At 42.9% G+C, this 22100-nt stretch overlaps 1 protein-coding gene across 1 annotated transcript; it reads right to left on the reverse strand.

The window, feature by feature from the left end:
- Window positions 1-58: 58 nt before the first annotated feature.
- Ino80c (INO80 complex subunit C) lies at window positions 59-19452 on the reverse strand. Its single transcript, XM_048363346.1, has 5 exons — window positions 19032-19452; window positions 8111-8221; window positions 6986-7097; window positions 6023-6090; window positions 59-447 (listed from the first exon to the last, which is right to left on the reverse strand). Exons 1-5 carry the CDS (start codon window positions 19185-19187, stop codon window positions 316-318), a joined length of 579 nt encoding a protein of 192 aa, XP_048219303.1. The 5' UTR covers window positions 19188-19452; the 3' UTR covers window positions 59-315.
- Window positions 19453-22100: the final 2648 nt, after the last annotated feature.

A 22100-nucleotide genomic window follows, 5' to 3' on the forward strand; every position in this document is an offset into this window, starting at 1 on the left:
CTTGGTAACAAAATTTGGGGACTTACTAGGTCTAAATTTAAAGCATAATTATGCTGTATTTTCTTGTCAAAAAATTTTACTTGAGGCAACAACTGAAGTATAATTTAATTCAACAGGAAATATCACACTTGGAGGGAAAACATAGGGGGGAAAAAAAAAACCTCTTAAACTAAAGCCAGACATTCTTTCCAAGGCACAGAACTGACATTTTCAGATTGACGGCAGAAAGACTTTGTTTCCATGAAACAAAATCACGAGTCCAGTCTGTCATTGAAATAGTTTTTGCTTCACAAATATTTCTTCCATTTCTCAGGCTCAGGGAACGATGCTCGTGGCCTTCCTCAGGGCCAGGTAGCCTGTGATGACGTCAGAGGGCAGCCTCCGGATATAGGAAAACTCTTCAATGGTGCTGAAGCGCAGCTTGCTCTGGGGGTCTGTGTAGTTGGCCTGGGTGAGAAGCAGGGAAAGGCATACCGGTCATGTTTTAATCTTTTCTCTCTTTTACACCAAGTGCAATAGACTTTCATCATGTTTTACTGTCACTGAGAACACTAAATTGCTCACTTTGGCAAAAGCTCATTAATCTTCCCAGACTTGAGAAATAATGCAAAGTGCAGAATGAAGAAGAGTAATTGCCACATCAGGCTCTCACGTCTACATATACTCCTCATGCTAACGGCTCCAAGCAGCAACTAACAGGTCCATTCCTCCTTGTCTCCAAACTCTCGCCTCCTTCCATTGAAAGCCCTAGGTTTGTGTTCACGGCCGGAGTTGCCCGGATGCATGCTGGGCTCATGGCTATCCTTTCTGCACCCCAAGGACCTGCATGTCTTCCTCTCCAGATCTGCCCTTACCACCACCTCTTCCATATGTTGCTATGCTGTAGCACCGCTCCCCAGAGCCACACCAACCACCCATACCCGCCCTGCCTCAGGAAGGGACCACACCCCGCAACTGCAGCTGAGATCACCTGCAACTCTGATTATGTCATTCTGCAGCATAAAACCTCTCAAGATGGCGCCTGGGAAAACCGCTCAAACCCTCATGCCCTGGGCCTTGTCTGTTCTTAGCCACATGTCCCATGCTCTGGTTCCAACCACCCATGTCTTTAAGCAACTCTTTGCTGCCATGCTCACCCTCACCTCCTGAGCAGGAGTCCCAGCCCTGAATAACCGACTGTGCTTAGTGATCACCTGCTTACCCTTCAGGACTTCGCTCTGCAGCACCACCCTCAGGCAAGCATACTCCGTGTCCCCCCAAAGCAGTACCAGAGTGCTGGCCTTGTTCAGTCTTTAGTTCTGTTGTTCCCTGCCTGACACTCTGATTAAGGCATAGGCCATGAGGCGCCATGAAGAAGGAATGTGCTGGTTTAATCACCATACTGTGATCTCAGGCAGTGCGGAACACACAGGGGCCTTCCATCAGTGTTCGTACAACAAATGAGGAATGAATGAATGAATGCACAAATGAATAGATGATCCAAACCACCATAGGAAAGAGAACTTGCATCCTAGGCAAACCGAAGTTTTGGTTTCTGTTTTTCCCAAGTGCAAAGTAGAGAAAATAATTCACCTCAAAATACTATCTACCTCAAAATAGGCGCTTCTATAGATTTTGAAAAAGAAAATGTACATGAGTAATTTTAAGCACTTAAAAGATGAAAGATGCCATTAAAAGTCTAGACAGATAATGTCCCATTACTCAAATGTGGACTGTCTGCTCCACTGTTGTCATCTGTGTGTGGACTTAGACTCTCCGTAATTCTGTGGTTTGGTGAAGGAGAAGGTTCGGAAAAAGGCCATGAGCCAAAGGGAACTTAGTCATGGGTTTCTCATGCTCTAAAGTCTCAATCGTGCCACTGGGGATCACACTCAATTATTTAGCTGCCAGGTGTCAGGAGAATGGAGATTTAGTCCTCAAAAGCTAAGATTAATTAGAGCTCTGTACAAAGTATAGCTTTGATCCTTTGGCTTGATCTAGATACTTCCTTTAATAACAGTAATGTAGGAGAAGGCTTCAATTAAAAAAAAAAAGAAAAAAAGAACAATGACAAGTCTCTTTTGAGGGTGCATGGCCACGAGGCAGCGAGGTGAAGGAGCTGGCAGGGGCGGCTGCACACATGTACATCTGGCCTGGATCATCTGGTCTCAGTCTGGCTCGATCTGTGGCTGCTTCACTCCTACCCCCAACTGTGCTGAGCCAGGCGGTCCAAGTTCAGACCTCACTGCCAAGAAGGCTGCTGAATAAACAAAGTGGGAGGGAGATCCTATGGCACCCACAAGAAGGCCACCAACAAAACCTGGAGCAGACTAGACCTGACCCGGAAGCCAGCATCCAACAATTTTGAACAGAAGGGACGACACACGTGACGTCCCAAAGGTGAATAAGGGCAGAGCTTCTTCTCTAGTCTTCTTCCTCTGGATTCTAGCCTTCAGCTGAGCTGAAGCAAACAGAGGTACTCAGCAGTGTTGGGCTCCTACAGCAGGGTGACAGGCAGAGTTCATGGCTCCCCAATCTCACTCGGAGTCACTTCCCATCACCTTGTCACTAATCACAGGTGTGATTGTGTATGCCATCCCACGCCAGGGGAAACAGACAAATACATTGCTGGTTGGGGACAGGTGAGTCAAATGTAACATGAGCTCAGCTGTTTTAACACTGTGACTTTAGATTACACATGTAACAGATTGAACCATGTTCTCCTATTTAAAAAAATTAAACATTATGAATAAGACTAAAGTCCCCCTTTACCACCATTTTCTGCCCACACATAAATATGGCATAGAAATCATGCAATATTGAGGAAGGGTTTTTTTTTGTTTTTGTTTTTGTTTTTGGTACAGGCACTGGATCTTGAACCCAGGGCCTCGCACTCTCCCTTGGATTTTTCGCTCAAGGGTGGCACCCTACCATTTCAGTTATACCTCTATGTCTCATGTATTTGTCTGCCCAGGCTGGCTTCAAAGCATTTCAGCCTCCAGGGTAGCTAGGGTTATAGGCCTGGGCCACCAATCCCCAGCTGTATGTAATGTTTTTGTGATTTTTATGTTCTAGCTGACTGCTGACCCTGCTCTGCAGCCTGAAGTTGACACTGTATCTTAGAACAGTGGCCATTCTATTGTTACATGTCCATGTAGCTCACAAAACAGTATGAAATTGTCCCCAGGAGCAGGCCTTTACATGTGACCAATACTTTGCTAATACACCCTTCCAAAAGCATTTCTGCATGATGCTCCTTGTGCATCCTACTGCTCCAGGGGGCTGCCTAGCAAGCAAACTGCCAGGTCATTGGCTTTTTTTTTTTTTTTTTTTTGCACTTAGGATATAGTGCCATGTTGTGCTTCAAGAAAGCAATTTCAGTACTCATTCCCACCTCAAACAAGCAATGTATGAGCACATCCATTTCCTTACGTTGGGGCTGTTTCTTCCGTTTGATGACTCTTACCTCACTCCCATTGAGGTAAAATGCCTACTTAACATCATCTGTCTTTCCTCTCTTGTAATTGCCTATTTATATCCTCTTTGCCAGTTCTGCTGTGGGATTGTCCTTCAATAATTTGGTAGAGTTCTTTGTAATTTTTTTGGCGCCAGTCCTGGGGCTTGAACTCAGGACTTGGGCGCTGTAGCTGAGGCTTCTTCTTTGGCTCAAGGCTGGCATTCTACCACCTAAGTAAGCCACAGCGCCACATCCAGCCTTTTCTGAGTACTTTAATAGAGATAAGAGTCTCATGGACTTTCCTGCCTAGGCTAGCTTTGAACTGCAGTCCCCAGATCTCAGCCTCCTAAGTAGCTAGGATTACAGGAGTGAGCCACCAGCACCTGGCTCTTTGTAAATTCTTAAAAACAGTGGGGCTAAGATCCAAGATGATGTCTAGTAGGACAAGCCCTCTGTGCCATAGAGACCTGAAATAATGTTTCTCAAAATGGTTCTCATGCTTCCTAATGGGTGAAAACCACTGGATTAGCAGAGGAGGTGCCTTCAACAGTGAGGAGAGAGCTGACATTCCAGAGGATCACATTCCAAGCCTGGTCATCATCCACAGTTTCCCCAAAACTCAAAATTGACATAGGCAGAAATGTTCACTGTGGCCCTCACAAAATAAATGGTGTCATACTAGTTCCCCTGCTATAAACAACCATTAAAATGGGCCAAAGACATGCAAATAGTTTCAGCAATAGACAGACAGGGGTAGTACATGACTACACGACTGAGAAAACAGAGCTCACAAGACCTCTTCAAAGCTCAGCCATCTCACACTGCCAGACTGGGACCAAGGTTACAAAGATAAACCAAATCTACAGTATGTAGCTAGATTAGTACAGATAAAAGTAGACTTTAGAACAATGAAAATGACACGGAATAAAGAGGGGGATTATGTGATGACACAATTTGCTCTTTTCCAGTATAGGGAGTGAACCGAAGGCCTTACACTTGCTAGGAAAGCACTATACTACCTGAATTCTGCTGCTGGTCCTTTGGTTTTGAGACAAGTATTTGAACAGATTGGCTTTAAACCTCCAATCCTCTTGCTTCTACCTCCCGAACTACTGGAATTATAGAAGTACAACATCACAACGAGCTTTCTTTGTATGATGTACATTCATTTTATTACAGAAGTTACAGTCAGACATTTCCATTCATAGGCAAAACATTTAAATGATTTGTATATGAGTTTAAAAAGTGACATGCTTCCAGGCACTGGTACCTTGTGCCTGTAATCCTAGCTACCCAAGAGGCTGAGATCAGAGGATCACAATTTTGGAGCCTCTCCAATAAATTACTCAGAAAAAGCTCAAATTGGCACTGTGGCTCAAGTGGTAGAGCACTAGCCTTGAGCAAAAGAAGTTCTCAGGGATAGTGCCCAGGCCCTGAGATCAAACATACACATACACACACATACACACACACACATACACACATACACACACACACACACACACACACACAAAAGTGACATGCTTTTTTACTTTAGTAGCTGAGAAGAAAAGCCCACCTTCTATATTTATAAAAGATTTTTTTAAAAGCTCAAGGGCTGGGAATGTGGCTTAGTGATAGAGTGCTTGCCTAGCATGCATGAAGCCCTGGGTTCCAATCCTCAGTACCACATAAACAGAAAAAACGAGAAGTGGTTTTGCAGCTCAAGTGGTAGAGTGCTAAGTCTTGAGCAAAAAGAAGCTCAGGGACAGTGCCCAGGCCCTGAGTTCAAGCTCCAAGGATTTGCAAAATAAATAAATAAATATTTTTTTAAAAGGCTAAAAATTAAATCTTTACAAGTTTCACACTTGGTGTACATTTTGTAGATGAGAAAACTGGGCTCTCTTTGGTTCCTGGCTTCAGCAATTTGCCCATCTCCACTCTTCCAACTCTGCCAGCGGTCCCTAAGCTATGTTCCCGCAAAGCACATGAGCAGTGATTTTGTTGGCAACAGGGAAGAGAACAGAAGAGCCCCACAGGTGCAGTAAGGAGGGGGTTTCTAGCCCTTTTAGATTTGGGTATTCTGTAAAGTCACTTCATGTGGACAAGGGACTCTGATGTCTAAAAATAACTCTGAAAGCCACTGCCTTTACCACAGTGCCTCTATGGAGAGGTTTGATTTTCTTTTCTTTTTTTTAAGATGCTAGAGATCCAACCCAGGGCCTTGAGTGCACTAGGCAGGCACTCTCCCACTGAGCTACATCCCAACACTAAATATTTCTTTAAAGTTCAACTAGCTATCTAAATGTAGTATTTTAAAACTTCAGAAAAAAAGTTATTTCTCTTGTGTTATCTCACACAGTTACCAGCGGAGGAAAGGGGAAGGCAGCAAGGTCTCCGGCTTTCTGGAAGCAAGCCTCCATCCAGTCTGCTCACACAGACACTGCAGATTGCAGCAGGAATGGTTTGCACAAAGCTATCACCGATGCACAGTGCCCAAGCCCCTTGCAGGACCATCAGTGGCTGAGACTTAACCCTGTTCAGACAGACATTACTGTGAAAATTTCAATCTAACATTATAAGCCAGAGAGATACAATCATACTCACAAGAAGGCCTGAAACATCAGAATACTTCTTTGCTGGTTTAAAGGATGGAGGAGCATCGATACTAAAGTCTAGAAAAAAAAGAAAAAAAAACAACAGATAACTAAACTGGCTTTAAAACTGTCTAATTCTTTCTTTTCTTTTTTTTTTTTTTAAACAACAGTTGATAATGTTCTTGAATTGTTCCTTCATGGATAGTTATCACAGAATTCGAAAGGGAGGAGTCTTAGCAATGGTGCCATGTGTCATAGACCAAGGACAGGCTCTGCGGTAGCCCCGCCCTTTCACCAGGGAACGGCCAGGCTCCTCTACCCACAAGCCATGTTCACAGTCTCAGGCTACGTGGGCTGATGGTGGTGAAATGCCACACAACCCACTCCCTGGACCTGACACCCAAGCTTGCTGGGTGTCCACACCCAGGTGACTGACTAGGGTACTTGTTGCTGAGTCACCTGCAGGAAAGAAGCACAGCAGGTGGGAGGTAGAGAGCTCTCTGAGCCTGTACTTTCCAATGAAGTTGGATGTAGCAGGGCTTTACACAGATTTGGGCCTACTGCAGCAGAAATCATTTACTCTGAAAGAGCTGGCCTTTAGGCCGCGTTTTGGAAATCCTTCTAAGTCTGGCTCTATATCTGAGCTACCTTGTTGTTGGAAATAAATTTTAAGAGTAGACTTGTGAATAAGAAGTTTGTCTAATAGAAACATCAATATTATCCTATTAGGACCTATTTCTCTAGACCAAAATGTTAACAGCAAACGAAAAACCACATACTTAGGACAACACAAACAATCAGACTCAATATAGAAGACGGTTAAGAGGAAATATGTACATCATTTCCCAGGATTTTATGGAACTATAAAATTCTCAAGCTAGAAACAATTTCCTACAATCATCTGAACACAATCAAACAGCGTGGGTTTGTTCTAAGAAAGTTATAAACCCAGGGACGGCTCTGGACAGCTCACAGTTAGGATCGTTCAGTTGCCACGGCAATGCCCTTTCAGCAGCGAGAATCTGTTTCAGGTTCTTCCAGGTTCTGTTCTTCTTGCCAGCTACCGCGCCACCATGGCCAGAGTGCTCAAATTAAAAGCATGGATTAGAAGGAAGAAAAAACAAAATCAATGGAGGCTACCACTTGACAACCTGACATTTATGCTTAATGGTGACTGGCATGTACTTTGCATTCTATCAGCAATCGTTTATACTGCTGGGATTGTTTAAAAAGTATTTCACAGTACACTTTAATCTTGGTTTAAAAAAACCCTTGGTTTTCGCACTGTTGAAACCTATAAATTAGGGCTTGTGACAGAACAGAAATAAAAAGCTGCTTCTTTACATGCACAGAAAAGCAAATCCTTTATTGGGTCGAACATAGAATTCATCCATGACCTACCAAGTTAGGTTTTCACTCATGACTATATCTCTCAAGTCCCTTGTGGGCAAAAGTCTCTCAGCCTAGTAAATTACTAGTGATTCTGGAAAAGTTGAGTAAGCCTCAATCCTGGCAGACCTTCTGAACATCTTACTTGTGTGTGTGCCCTGTGAAGATTACAAAATAAAACGGAAAAGACTACCGAAATATTTACAGGCACTGGTAACGTTCTATTCCCAAAACTCATACACACACACACACACACACACACACACACACACACGCACACACACGCACTAAACTTCTAAAGGTGCAATCTGAGTCACTGTAACTTATTCTAACCCTCCAATGATAAGAAGAGCACCCTTTTTACACTTTACAACACCACAGCTTATGTTTATTTAAAGAAACTAGTGAGGAGCACTTTCAAGCCTCTGTGTGTTAATATCAACAAAAAGGGGAAGAATCACCATGGGAATGCCCTGCCCTTTAGCAAATGCTACAAAACACACCAAAGTCCTTGGGGTCTGGCAGGCACACTGAAAGATCAACAGGAAGGGCCCTCTGCTCCTCCCTCCCCCCTTAGCCTATGGAAAGAAGGTGGTAGCCCAGATGAAAAGCCAGGTCTCCAGAGCCACCTCAGTGTAGGAATGGCCTGATAAAAGGCCAAGTGTGGTTGTCTGGTTTATTTATTTACAAAACACTTTTAGATGCTTACCACAAAGTTGGGATCCTTAAATGGCAAAGGTTTGGCAGCTTTTTCCACAGGTCCTGTGCTAAACTCTGAGGTCACCATTTTATTTTCACTCATGGACTCCATGCCGACACCCTTTCAACATAGTAAGAATAGTATGAGGTCAGTTTCTCCTAGCTGGATCCCCCACTTTTGCTCCCAACAAGAGAGGCGTGCAAAGGAAAACTGGGTGCCCAGAGTGCCACAGGCGGCCTACCCCACACACAGAGAGCAAGGAGCATCTGTATGTATGCAGAGGCCAGAGGAGAGACAGGCAGACATTCAAGATGCCATGATTCCTGGTCTCTTTTTCCACTAAGCTCAGGGATGGATAACCTACCCAAGCGGTACCATTTCATTCCAACAACTGCTACAAAAGAGCTGCTATTCATTATTCCCAGTTTACAGAAAGGAAAACTAGAGGCTTGGAGGAGGTAGGGTTGGGAGGGGGGAGGCAGGCAGGGTTCAAGGCCACACAATACTAGACCTGACTGTACCCCAAGGTCAGGTCAAATCTAAAACCTCTACCATTTCCATGACACCACTCAGTCCCTACTCCTGCTGAGCTTGGCAACCGTGACTTCAAATTTGAAGACAAAAAGGTCAGCTCCTTAAGGGAGTCAGGGAGCCCAGGCTGGAGCTGGTACGGGAGTGAGTGTGGGTATGAGCAGGGGCATGGCAGGACAAGGGCATTGTGAGGAAGGAAAACAGAGAGGAAGCTGGACAGCCACAGGTCAGCTGACTGAAGCCAGAAAGTGCCTTGACAAGCAAGCTAATATGCTTTCAAGAAAACACACACACACACACACACACACACACACACACACACACACACACACACACACACACACAAAACCCGTTAGCTAACAATCACAAAGTAAAGCCAAGTGAAAGTAAAGACTAATTGGTGACTTGTAACGAAATTCCAATTTTCCCAGACTACAAAAAACTTTTTTTTTTCAAACCTGAGATACAATTTGCATACAGTAAGAGACACAGATCTTAGGTGTGAGTTTGCTGAGTTTCTCAAATGTTCATACTAGCATTACTCACATCCCTACTAAGACCCAGAATACTACTATCCCAGAAAGTTTTCTTCTTCCCTCCTGGTCAATACTTCCAGGCTGAGAGGCAATCACTGCTCTCATTCCTACCACGTTACTTTCAACCCATTCTACAACTTCACAAACACGGAATGAGACAGCATGTACTCCTGTGTCTGACTTCTTTAGCCTAGCCAAAAAGGTTTTTGTTGGCTGGTTGGTTGGTTGGCTCCATTTTATTTGTTAAATTTTTATTGTAAAGGTGATCTGTTCTGGGGTTTGAACTCAGGGCAGGGACTCGGTTATTTAAGACAAGTTTTTCAGTCCTTTTGCTTTAGTTCTTTGTAGATAGGGTTTCTCATTTTGGCCTGGGGCTGGCCTTAGATTATGACTTTCCTACCTCTGCCCTCCACATAACTGAGATTCCAGGCACCACATCACCACACTTGGCTTATTTTTATTTTTGAGGTTCAGGGGCTTTTATTTCTTATTCATAATATTCTTTCCATTCTATTGGTTTATATTAGTTGTATAAAAAAGTTTCACTGTGATATTTTTGTAAATACATACAATGTACCCCAATCAAATTCACACCTCCAGCACTATGCTTTAGCATTCCTCCTCCACTTCTTAGCCAATTTCAACAGGTGCCATTGTTCTATTCTCACATCTGTGTATAAACAACTTTGACCATACTCACCCCCATATACCCTGTATCCACCTCCAAACAGAAGCTATTTGACATTCCTATCATTCCTTTTTAAAGAGTAGAATTCACATAACAGTAAAAGTGATACTTGTCATTCTCTTTTTGTTGTTTGTTGTGAGGCTTGAACTCAGGGCCTGCGTGCTGTCCTTGAACTTTTTCTCTCTACTAGGGCTCTACCACCTTGAGTTACAGCTCCACTTCCAGTTTTTGAATGGTTAATCAGAGATAAGAGTCTCACAAGGACTTTTCTCCCCCAGCAGAATTCAAATGAGGATCCTCAGATCTCAGCCTCTGAGTAGCTAGGATTACAGGGGATTACACTGGCACTGATACTTGTCATTCTTGATCTGGCTTGTGGGTTGTTGTTTTTGTTGTTGCTGTTGTTTGTTTGTTTTAGATGGAATCCCATTAGTTTTCTGCCCAAGTTAGCCTCAAGTCAAAATCTTCCTGTCTCTGTCTTCTGAAAAGCTAGGATCACAGACGTAAGTCTGAGTTAACAAAGTTTTTTTTGGCCAGTTCTGGGTTTGGACTCAGGGCCTGAGCACTGTCCCTGGCTTCTTTTTGCTCAAGGCTAGCACTCTGCCACTTGAGCCACAGCGGCACTTCTGGCTGTTTTCTGTATATGTGGTGCGGAGGAATTGAACCATTCATGTATACGAGGCAAGCACTCTTGCCACTAGGCCATATCCCCAGCCCTAACATAAAGGTTTTGAGAATGTCCATGTGGCTGCATGGATGTGTAGTCTGTTGCACAGTATTGTCCTACTTCTCAGCAGAGTAGAATTCAATATATAGATGCACTAAAATCTGTTAATCCATTTTCCTGTTGATGAAACATTTGGTTTATTTTCAGTGTTTAGTTATAAATAAAGCTGCCAGAAAATGTTTTCATTTCTCTTGAGCAAATACCCCACAGTGGAGTGGTTGTATTATTTGGTAAGTTCATTTTTATATAAAGTTTGTATACACAGATACACACACACGAAAAAGAAGTGGGGAATGCAAGGACCATTCACCCTATCATAGGTAAAAACCTTTGGCTATAGAAGATTCACCCTGAAATTGATCTTTTAAGAGGTGTGAGAAGGAAAGAAGCCATTCCCAAAGAGTCTAACCATTCATAAGGGTGGCCTCATGAGAAGACTTGGTCAAAAAAGGTCAATGTTCCTAAATTAGGGAAGAGAGAGAGAGAGAGAGAGAGAGAGAGAGAGAGAGAGAGAGAGAGAGAGAGAATGACTACCAATGTAATTCAAGTTCCATCTGAGAGAAACAAATGACTACTAAAGAAACAAAGAGGAGATTCTAAAATGAAAGGAAGAAATTCTAGCCCAAGGCTTCTGACAGTGTCAGTGATGACAGAATCATCCAGAGCCTGCCTATCCTCTAGGAATGTGGCTTTGTCTCTGACTACAGAAATCTCCAGATTGCCTCTCACCCTGTTTATTCCTCTTCTTGGATTCCATAGGGAAGCTCAAAGGTACACTGGGCCAGTGAAAGGGAAAGAACACAAGGAATCTTTTGACAAAGGCTTTATGACCCCAAGTCCCAAGGAGACTAGGAGAACAATGCCAGAGAAGCCTAGATGGGCTTCAGGCAACTAGAGCTTTTTCAATCCCAGAAACCACTGTGAAAAGCAGTTAAGATATCAGGCCAGCCTTGGAAAATCTAGAAGTTCTCATAGGAGAGAGGTCACAACATGAGACAAGCTCAGACACACACAGCTGCCAACAATATTGGAGAGGTGAGGTGACATGAAGAAAGACTAAAAGTCATTTATTCCAGCAAGCTAATCAGTTTGATAGGAAATATACTCTCTGCTAGAGAGGCATGGAGAAGGAATGAAAATGATTTGCTGAAGCACTGAGTTTTTGTCAGACATGACCTGCTACAAGTTCCTTCTGTCCTCCGCTCCTCCATCATCTGCTCTTCTTTCCAGCAGGCCAGTGAAGTCAAGCTGAAGAAGTAGCAGAGAAAGAAAGCCACCCTACTATGAACTGAATCACACCAAGCCAGAGGGCTCCTGCCTCTCTAACAAGGTTAACCCCAACAAGAACCCAGAGCTAGCTTCCTGCTGCCCTCCCTCTTCAGCACTACTCCCACCCCTATTTCAGTTCACTCTCATCTGTCTCACCTTCAGCCATGCTGAGGCCCAAGTGTCTATTAAGAACAGGATGGAAGACATCTTTAGTCACAAAGAAAGTCAAGTCTATGAGACTGATGCCATCAAATAAAATTTATGATGATGCATAGTTTCAATATTAGGAAAACACTATTAACAGAAGAGTTTTTATAGGGTATTCAAACATGAATACCCTAAGGAAAGCTGAAGAAATGCCCGAGTTGTCCCTTACCTGCAGCAATAAAAAGTGTTGACTGAAATCCCAGCAAAGAGAAACTCAGCTTGCCCCTAACACAGAAGTTAGAATGCGTGGTCTGACATCTTGGCTCAGCTCTTTCCAACTGTAGAGCCCAGATAAATGGCTCTGTCTCTCCACAAAGCAGCCTGCAAAACTCCAAGTCAGACTTTAAGATAATTTGGACCTTCTGTCTGTGGTTACAAAGAAAGAAGACAATTGTCTTTTGTCTCATCACTGAAAAATCAAATACCAGCTACATCTATCTTAATAGTATTATAGATTTTAAAGAAGGATGAGTCTAGTCTAAAACTGCAAGTGACTGTAGGATTACTTAAAACAGCAAAGATATGACATGCAACCTAAATATTCAGTGTTTCACTAACAGCACTTAATTTTTAGAACAGAATGAAGTCAATTAGACATAACAATCTCTTCGACTTTTCAAAGTCTAATTGAGAAGATTGTCAACAAAGGGAAATAAATGGTCATAAGTAATGCCAAATGAAAATAGTACACAATATTATATGTTGAGTACAAAATGCAAAACTATATCCACTTGCAGAAAGAATACCATGATTTAAGATACTCATAGTTTTTAAAGGGTAGAATGATTTGGGGGTGGGGGGGACCTAGGGCTGTATCATTCAGGTATTTCACCCAAGGCTACTGCTTTGCTCTACCCCTTGAGCCACATCTCCATTTCTGGTTTTGTTTTGTGACTAATTGAACATAAAAGTCTCAGGGACTTTCCTGCCACAGATGGCTTTGAACTTTGATCTTCCTCAGATCTCAGCTTTTTCAGTAGTTATATTACAGGCATGAGCTACTGGTGCCTGGCTTGATTAGCTCTTAGGAAGTCTTAACTAGACTAGGCATTTGGAAAGCCTTATATGTACTATATGTGCCCAGTAAAATCCCCCCCAAAGCATTCTTCTGTACCCCAAAAGCATTATATATGGATCTGATTATAAAAGAACTTTAATCACACCTCTAAAATAGTGAGTAATATAGGAAAGATAGTTAAAAAAAAAGATTTTGGAGCCAGGAGACTTACACTTATAATCCTATCTACTCAGAAGGTTGAGATCTGAGGATCATGGTTTGAAGCCATCCCTAGCAGGAAAGTCCATGAGACTTTGGTGATCATCAAAAGCCAGAAGTAGAGCTGTGGCTCAAAAAGTAAATCACTATCCCTGAGCAAGACATCTCAGGGACAGCAACTAGGCCCTGAGTTTAAGCTCTAGGGCCAAGAAAAAAAAGAATTTGTCGAATTTTGACTCTCTGACTTATTTACTGTATGATATATGGGTTGCTTGCCCTCTCGTTTTTATCCCTAGTCTTTTTAAAAGTATTTTTTATTGTTATTATAAGGGTGATGAACAGATGGGTTACAGTTACATATATCAGGTAAAGAGTATATTTCTTTTTCTATGTCATCCCCTTCCCTCAATCTCTCCCAGTTTTTCCCTTCCATCCCACTCATACTTCATTTTCAACATAGTGTCCAGTGAGTCCTTTTTTCAGTCTGTAAAATGAGAGTAACAACTCAGAGAGGTGTTTTAAGGATTGAAGGAATACTATTTAGAAAATACAATAGTGCTTTGCACTTACTGAAGTCTCAATAAGTATTAATTACTACCATTTGCCATTGTTTCTTTCACTTTCTCCAATCCACCAACCTTACATTAATGCTCTCCAAAGTATCAGAAGCAAAATGCATGGAAGTTTTACTAATCAATGACTATATGAGCTTTTCCAAAAATGTAAATCTAAACACAGAATTGTAGCTCCAAGACAATTTCTAGAACTTAGCAAGCATAAACTCTTAATGGTTTCTGCTAAACTAAAAATTCATCTTTTGGGGGAGATTGATACTAGAGTTTGAACTCAGGGCCTCAGGCACGTAATTTTACCATTAAGCTAGTCCTTCACCCCTGACTACTGTTCTTTATTTTTGAGAAAAGGAGCAGGTGCAAGCCACACATCCACACAGCTTTTCACTGAGAAGGAATCTTATGGAGTTGTTGTTTTTCTTCTATGTAGGCGGCCTTGAACCTCAGTCTCAACCATCTCAGCCTCCCAAGTAGCTAGGATTACAGCTTTGAGCCACCAGCACCACCAGCTTCTAAAAATCCATCCAGATGAAATAAGACAAAACTGTTTCTGTACTAATAAACCATTCAATATCCCTAGGATTGATACAAAGGAGATGTCTATAAATGTTTTGCTCAGAATAGTATTCAACTGAAATATTCCCTGCAACGTCTGAGGCCTTCTAAATATTTACTTCTTGTGAAAGTTTTGGGTTTTTTTTTTGCCAGTCCTGGGGCTTGAACTCAGGGCCTGAGCACTGTTCCTGGCTCCATTTTGCTCAAGGCTAGCACTCTACCACTTGAGCCACAGCACCACTTCTGGCTTTTTCTATATATGTGGTGCTGAGGAACCAAACCCAGGGCTTCAGGTATGCAAGGCAAGCAATTAGGCCATATTCCCAGACCCATTCTTGTAAAAGTTTTATATACTTCACTCTTCTTTACATATGTTACATATACTTTACTGTGTATCATTTAGATACTTCTTTATATACTTTACCTTTCTTCCTTCTAATTCAAGAAATACACTCACTTCCCACCAGACACAACCTTGGGCAACCAGAGTTAACCTTATATATCCAAAGCTCTGAACCTAGTACAACTTCTCAAGCCCATTGCCCCACCAAGTCAACCTCAAGTCCCTCTCCCTCCACCTCTCCAGTGCTTCATCAGCTCAGAGTCCTCATCTTCTTTTGTCAGGTGTGATGACACCAAGGTGAGAGAATGCCATTAGCAGGTTCAAAATCATCCTATGTTCCTGGCATTTCATTCATTCATGTGATAGGTAGAATCCTAGCTTGCTCTCCCACCAGGTACACATAGCTTCCCAGTTACTCACACAAACATTAACTTTACAGCTGTGATTAAGATCTCAAGTCATCTGACCTTAAACAAAGGTGATTACCAAAGTAACTGAGCAGTAATCACATAAATCCTTTAACTACAAATCCTGAGATTCAGAGATCAGAAAAGTGGGAGATAATTTGAAGTTCAAGAAGGATTGGGCAAAAAGGGAAGGATTCTCTGTGTCAGGTGGGCAATCGCTGACTGCCAGCAAGGAAATGGGGACCCAAGGCCCTACTACTCTCAGTTGTTTGCAACTGAGAGCTGAACAAGCCCAAATACAATCACCCCTCCTTAAGCCTTTAGACAAAAACAGTGTAGCAAATGTTTTGATTTCGGCCTAGATACACAGCACAGAACCAACCTATCCATCTGATCTACAGCTATGTGATTCAATAACCATTTCATCTAAAGACCTATAGGCTAGAAAATTGATGTTATTTAAGCCACTAAATTTGCAGTAATTTTGAGTAGCAACAATGGAAAGCAATTACAATGTGCATCTATCTGTCCATCTCTCTTGCTGGTAAGATTTTGGAGATGAGAGAGACAAGCAACAAACTTTGGAATGTCTTAAGCATACTGTGGAAACATAACAGAAATACATGACTACAACATCTTGTTGATGGAACTGAAATGAAACAGAACAGGAAGGCTTAGCAAAGGACAGAGGTGAAGGTCTCCCGGGGAAAGTCCCAGGCAGTATTTAGGGGAGTAATGTGTTAATGGCTACATACGTTATGATAAAGGAACTAAGATGGATGGATATATTACAGCAGGATAAAAATCTAAAACATGTTGTACAGTTATTATATGTTTTTAGACACCAGCTGGAAAGAGGAATGCCAAGACCAAAGAATTCACTGTGCCAGCAAATGTTCTGCTCTTTCCAGCCTCTTGTGTGGCTGCAGCTGAAATGGAGAGGGTCCTCAGTGAATATCTAGGCAGCCCTGCTCCTCAATGACAGTCTTGAGGCCAACAAGTTGAAATTTCTACCACATTGGGTTATGGAAATTTCCAGCATCCTGAAGTCATTTCATTTGGCCACTCTCTGAAGCTTACTATGGTGGGAGGTGATCAATGCTACTTTTTAAGTCAAAACAAGCATTCTTTCCCAAATGTACTGACCACATCCCTTGGTGTTGGCGTAACTGAATATTAAAACACATCATGGGCATAGAAGGAGAAAACATTCACAGTATAGCTGACCAAGGACTCCAAGAACAGTACGTATGGAAACTTGAGGTCCTAAGTCCAATCCTCAGTTCAGCAAAAAAGGAACACATGGAACTCTTACATATCAACAATATTTCAAAAACTCCTTAGAAAAAATGCAGTTTATAAAAATAATGGGATAATCAGTATCACATGAAAAGGCAATTCATAGCCATAGCCATGAGACACACATGGCCTATAATAGTGATTGTATAACATGCTCAACAGAATGACTGAAGTGTTAAAGGACCCATATACAATTGATGATATACAACTGTATTTCTCATACTTTGCTGGTGAGAATACAGACCTGCAAAACTACCTTGGGAAATACCATTTAACAGTTTCTCAGTTAATGTGTCTACCCACTAACCCAGAAATTCCACTACTGCTCAAGTGAAATGACAACACAAAAAGACTTGTGAAAGAGTGCCCAGGGCAGTTTACACATAAAAGCCAAGTACTGTACACAACTCAAATGTCCCATCAGTTCTTAAATTTATACAAGCTATCAGATGTATTCAATGAGTGACTTTTTGTTTTCACCTTGTGTGTTGAGCTTAAGTCTGTAACTGTATCCCTACCGATGTTGAAGCAGAAAGATCTTGAATTCAAAGCCAGCCTTGGCTACAAAGAGACTCTTTAAAAACCAAAAGCAAAGAGCCAGGCACCAGTGGTTCAAACTTGTAATTCTAGCTACTCAGGAGACTGGGATGCACAGAACAGCATTTCAAGACAGCCTGGGCAGAAAAAAAATCCATGAGACTTTTCTAAAGTCCTCCAAAATAACTAAAAAATCGAAGCTACAAGTATGGCTCAAACAGTAAAAGCACTGGCTGAGCAAGCAACCTGAGTATGTTTACGGCCCTGAGTTCAAACCCTACCATTAAAAGGAGAGTGAGAAAGCCAAGGAAGGGATGACACTGTCCATAAAAAGGAAATGTCATTACCTGACTTATGAAATGGTGAACCCTCTATGCAACACCTTAATAATAAGAATAAAAGGAGAGAGACAACATTGTTTTGTGAAGGAAACCCATACATGTTCTGTATGATCCCAATGATCCTATGTTTGAAAAAAACAACAACCCAACTTTACAGTAAAATGGCAGAATAGTGATGACCTCTAGCTGGAAGGGAAGAGACTGGAGACAGGAAAAGGTCACTAGGGAATTTTCTGGGGCTCTGAGAAATGGGACAACCTTATGGATGAATACATGCATAAGACGCTATTTTGTACTGTTAGATTTTACAGGCAAGGCATGGAGTCTCATGCCTATAATTCCAGCTAGGGATCAAGAGAGTCATGATCTAAGGCAAAAAATTGGCAAGACCCTATCTTCTTCCTCAGTAAGCCAGGGGTGATAACTCATTTCGTCACTCCAGCTTTGCCTGTGGCTGTAGCATAGGAGGACTGAAGTCCTTAGTTGGCCCAAGGCAAAAAGTGCCAAATATAATGCCTACAAAGCAAAAGGTAAGAAAAAAAAAATTCCAGGCAGTCCGAAGTAAGCAAATAAAGTACTTAAGAACTAAAAGTATGGGAGAACCCTACCACTTATTAATGGAAGAAGCGAGTTACCGGCGCTGGTGGCTCACACCTGTATTCTACCTACTCGGGAGCCTGAGATCTGAGGACGATTCGAAGCCAGCACAGGCAAAAACAGTCCAGGAGACTTATCTCCAACCAATCACTAAGAAAAAGCCGGAAGTGGGCTGGGGATATAGCCTAGTGGCAAGAGTGCCTGCCTCGGATACAAGAGGCCCTAGGTTCGATTCCCCAGCACCACATACACAGAAAACGGCCAGAAGTGGCGCTGTGGCTCAAGTGGCAGAGTGCTAGCCTTGAGCGGGAAGAAGCCAGGGACAGTGCTCAGGCCCTGAGTCCAAGGCCCAGGACTGGCAAAAAAAAAAAAAGAAAAAGAAAAAGCCGGAAGTGGTGGGGCAGCGCCCAGGCCTTGAGTTCAAGACCCAGGACCGACAAAAATAAATAAATAAACCACACTGTTAAGGACCACCAACTCCCCCTCAACTCCCAGTTTGAAAAAAAAAAAAAAAAAGCTGGGATGGGTGGGAAGAGAGAAGCAAACCACTAGTCAAATCAAACAAGCCCCTGGCTGAAAATTCTCTACTGAAATTGCAGGGCAAGATCGCAGTCCTTTCATTTAATTCCTTTACCTCAGGCAGACCAAACCCCATTTAGGATGGAAAACCTGGGAGGGAATTTTTTTCCCCCGCTAAGGACGACCGAACCCATCTGCATCCAACGCATCTCCGCTTTTTACCCCGGAGGACACGAGGGCGCTTTGCAACTCAGACCAGCGGTGAACGCCGGACGGGCCGAGGGAGACTCGCCGACTTCTTTCTCAATGACTCTGAACACTAGCTGGATGGGAAAGGGCGGTCCTCCTACCAAGTCAGTAATAACCTCCCACCTCGCCTTCCCGCACCACACGCGCGCTACAATCTCCAACCCAAACCCACACGTCCAAACACCCTGGACCAGGGCACACCCCCCCACCCCCACCCCAACACACAGGCCCGGTACCGCGCACGCGCTGTGGCTCCGCCCCACCCCACCCCCCACGCATGCGCCCTTCGCCCCGACGGCCCCGCGCGCACTTGCAAGCTAGCAGGGCGGAAGTGTACCTGTGCAAAGCCAGAGGCGGATAACTTCTTCTTCTTGCTGGCGCCATAGCCCCCTGCGCCGCTGCCGTTGTGGGAAGGGCTCCCTGGCCTCTTCTTGCTGTTCCGGGCTACCGCCAGCGTGGAAGTAGCGGCCACAATTGGAATTTGAGCCGCCATCCTGCCCTGAATCTCCCTCCCCTCCCCCCCTTTCCGTGACGGGGCCCTGGAGCTTCCGGCTCGCGGTGACTTCCGGCTTGATGCTCGAAAACCCGGCCTGGAGTGGCGACTCTCTGGAGGAACTCTCTCTCTTGATCGCTTCTAAAAGGCGGAGCTGTGCCTCGGGGCCGGAAGGTGTCAATGGGGCCGTGCCCTGCTACTGCCCTTGGCCTGAGCCCTGGGCCGTGGGGCTAGCGCCTGGAAACCCCCAGTGAACATCTCCTGACCTCATTTAATAGCTACGTTTAAAAAATAATAATAGCCGTGTTGTCCGTTCTCACATGAAGTCAAAAGATTGGTCACTTTTGATGTAAGAGTCTAAAGGTAGTTCTTTTATTATTAATGACTAGACAGATTACCAAGCTATAAACATCTCTAGTCGCTGTCTTTCCACACCACTGAGGAAGTTTGTGTGTCAACAACGTCCAAATGGACTACAAGAGCAGAATGTATCTTAGCCTTATGGGGACCCGAGGCCACTTTGAGCACAGAAACTATGATGCCCTTCACTCCCTTTACCCCACCAGATAGATCCAGAAGTTTACATGCAGATTTCAAGGAGGTCCCACACCTGCCAAAAGCTATTTATAACACTTAGGGGTCCCACCCCGTTCTTCATCGCATACTACTCTTTAAAATCTTTATGACATAAACTCAATGGCTTATAATTGAGTTATTAATGTCTTTTTGCCCTTGCTAGAATGTAATTTCTGAGGTAAGGCCAGTTATGTCTTGTTCGTTTAACTGTGTCCCCTACTCACAGTACTTTGTCACTGGCCCATTATACATGTTTTAGTGAATAATGAGTGAACTTCCTGCAGTGACTAGTTGGAAGCTAAATGGTATGAAGCTGGATATTTAAAGAAACAGGCTATAGAATGACTTAGAGATGAAACAGAAGAGTTATGGAAAATAGCAACATTATTACCGACATCTTGTCTGCTTTGGAGAAAGAATAACCTACCAGTGTTAAATGCTCCAGATCTCTACCTCTGTCCTCATTCAAATCTACTTCTTTGCTTATTCTTTACCTCAAGGATTCAGATCTCCAGTTATCCAGTCACCCAAGCAAATCTCTGGTATCCAACTAGTCTATTACCAGTCCATCACCTCCTCAGATCATACTTTGTCTTCACTGCTCCTACCCTGGTGGATCCATCTCCTTTCTTCTACAGCCTCCAGATGGAAAGTTAGATCTTCATTTCCTAATCCATCCCTTATTCCTGACCATATCTGCCACTGGCTGCCAGAATAGGCTTTCTAAAACACAGATCCAACTGTCCCAATTAATTTCTTATATTCTCTCAAAGCCCTTTTATCTTTAGGATAAAAGCCAAATCACTTTTTAGTTTGTCATACCAGCTCCATAATAACCAGGCCGTGTCCTCTTTCATCATTCCCAGCACTTTCATCATTCCTTTGTGCCCCGGCCAGAAACTAACTTACTTGCTAGGATGTACATCATTCTCTTAACTCCATTATACTTTTGTCTCCACTGTTTTCTTTCCTAGGAATGTGTGGCTCCTTACCTGGTTACCATTCATTTTGCCTCATTTTAAATTCTACTTTCAATGAGAAACTTCCTGCTGTCTGATGCATCCTCCTTCCTGTGTCTTTAAAAGCACTGAGCATAGAGGCTCTTTGTAATATTTAATGAGTTCAAATACCAGCTTCCTTTTAAGGAATCAGATACATTTATATACATCAGATACATGATTTGGCTTCCCATTACTAAATTCAGTCTTGATCTTGTCTGATTATTTTGAAATTCTCCTCAGAAACACCACCTTTCTTTTATTTTCCTCCTTCCTAACTTCTGCCTCTAGCCATCTCTTTGACAGTCATCTTCTTTTTCCAAATGGTTTTCAATCCAACTACATCTGTATTGTATTGTCATACTGTATATTAGGGCTGGGAATATGGCCTAGTGGTAGAGTGCTTGCCTCGTATACATGAAGCCCTGGGTTTGATTCCTCAGCACTACATATATAGAAAAAGCTGGAAGTGGAGCTGTGGCTCAAGTAGTAGAGTGCTAGCCTTGAGCAAAAAGAAGCCAGGGACAGTGCTCAGGCCCTGAGTTTAAGCCCCAGGACTGGCAAAGAACAAAACAGGCAAAAAAAAAAAAAAAAAAGATCCACATTTAAAAATTTCCAAGTGTTCTCAGGAGTGGCCATGTTTACAACCAGGTTGTTTCTACCCAATCATACGTACCAAGAGTTGCTTGATGTTCGAGGCCCTCTACTCTTCCTAGTCTATACTGTCCTCAAACATTTCAACAATTCTTGAGGACCGAGTTGCCTAAAGGGAAGCTACTCTTAGCTTTGCAGTTCTTAGCTGGTTAATTCTCCAAAATTACAAACACAAACAAAATTCCCCACCCAGAAAGACATAAACTTAAATATTTACAGACATCTTTCATTCAGCATAGGAAAAAAAGAAATTCTTTATCCACTCTGTTCCTTCTCCTTTAATGTTTTCTATCTCAGTAAATGTCACATTATCCACCAGTTGTTGAAACTAAAATCCCAAGACTCACCTCCCTTCACCCACCTCTGTGCCATAACATTATTTCAGTCACCACCACCCTCTTTTGGATTTGTGCATTGGTCTTACAAGTTGTCTCCTTGTTTCCACCTTTGGTCTCTCCACCCCAGTTACTATGTGAAATTCCAGGTGATCTCTTTGAAGATAATCCTATGACTTTTTCAGATCACACACTCTACCAGAAGCCCTTCTGAGTCATCTGCAGTTGTAGAGGAAGAAGGAAGTCCAATGTCCATAGCATGGCTTCAAAGGTCTTCAGAGACTTGCCATATCTCCAGCCATTCCCTGTCCCAGTCTCTGTGCTGCTGTAGTTTCACTTTTGTCAGTTCC

The sequence above is a fragment of the Perognathus longimembris genome, chromosome 15, assembly GCF_023159225.1.
Source record: "Perognathus longimembris pacificus isolate PPM17 chromosome 15, ASM2315922v1, whole genome shotgun sequence".
Classification (NCBI taxonomy): domain Eukaryota; kingdom Metazoa; phylum Chordata; class Mammalia; order Rodentia; family Heteromyidae; genus Perognathus; species Perognathus longimembris.

What these genes read in the sequence shown, in the direction of transcription:
- Ino80c (XM_048363346.1), bottom strand. Translation starts at nt 19,187, where the DNA reads ATGGCGGCTCAAATTCCAATTGTGGCCGCTACTTCCACGCTGGCGGTA. An exon ending in CCGCCTCTGGCTTTGCACAG is followed by an intron (nt 8,222 to 19,031) that starts GTACACTTCCGC and finishes CTATGTTGAAAG; the next exon opens with GGTGTCGGCATGGAGTCCAT. An exon ending in CTGATGTTTCAGGCCTTCTT is followed by an intron (nt 448 to 6,022) that starts GTGAGTATGATT and finishes CTTCTCACCCAG; the next exon opens with GCCAACTACACAGACCCCCA.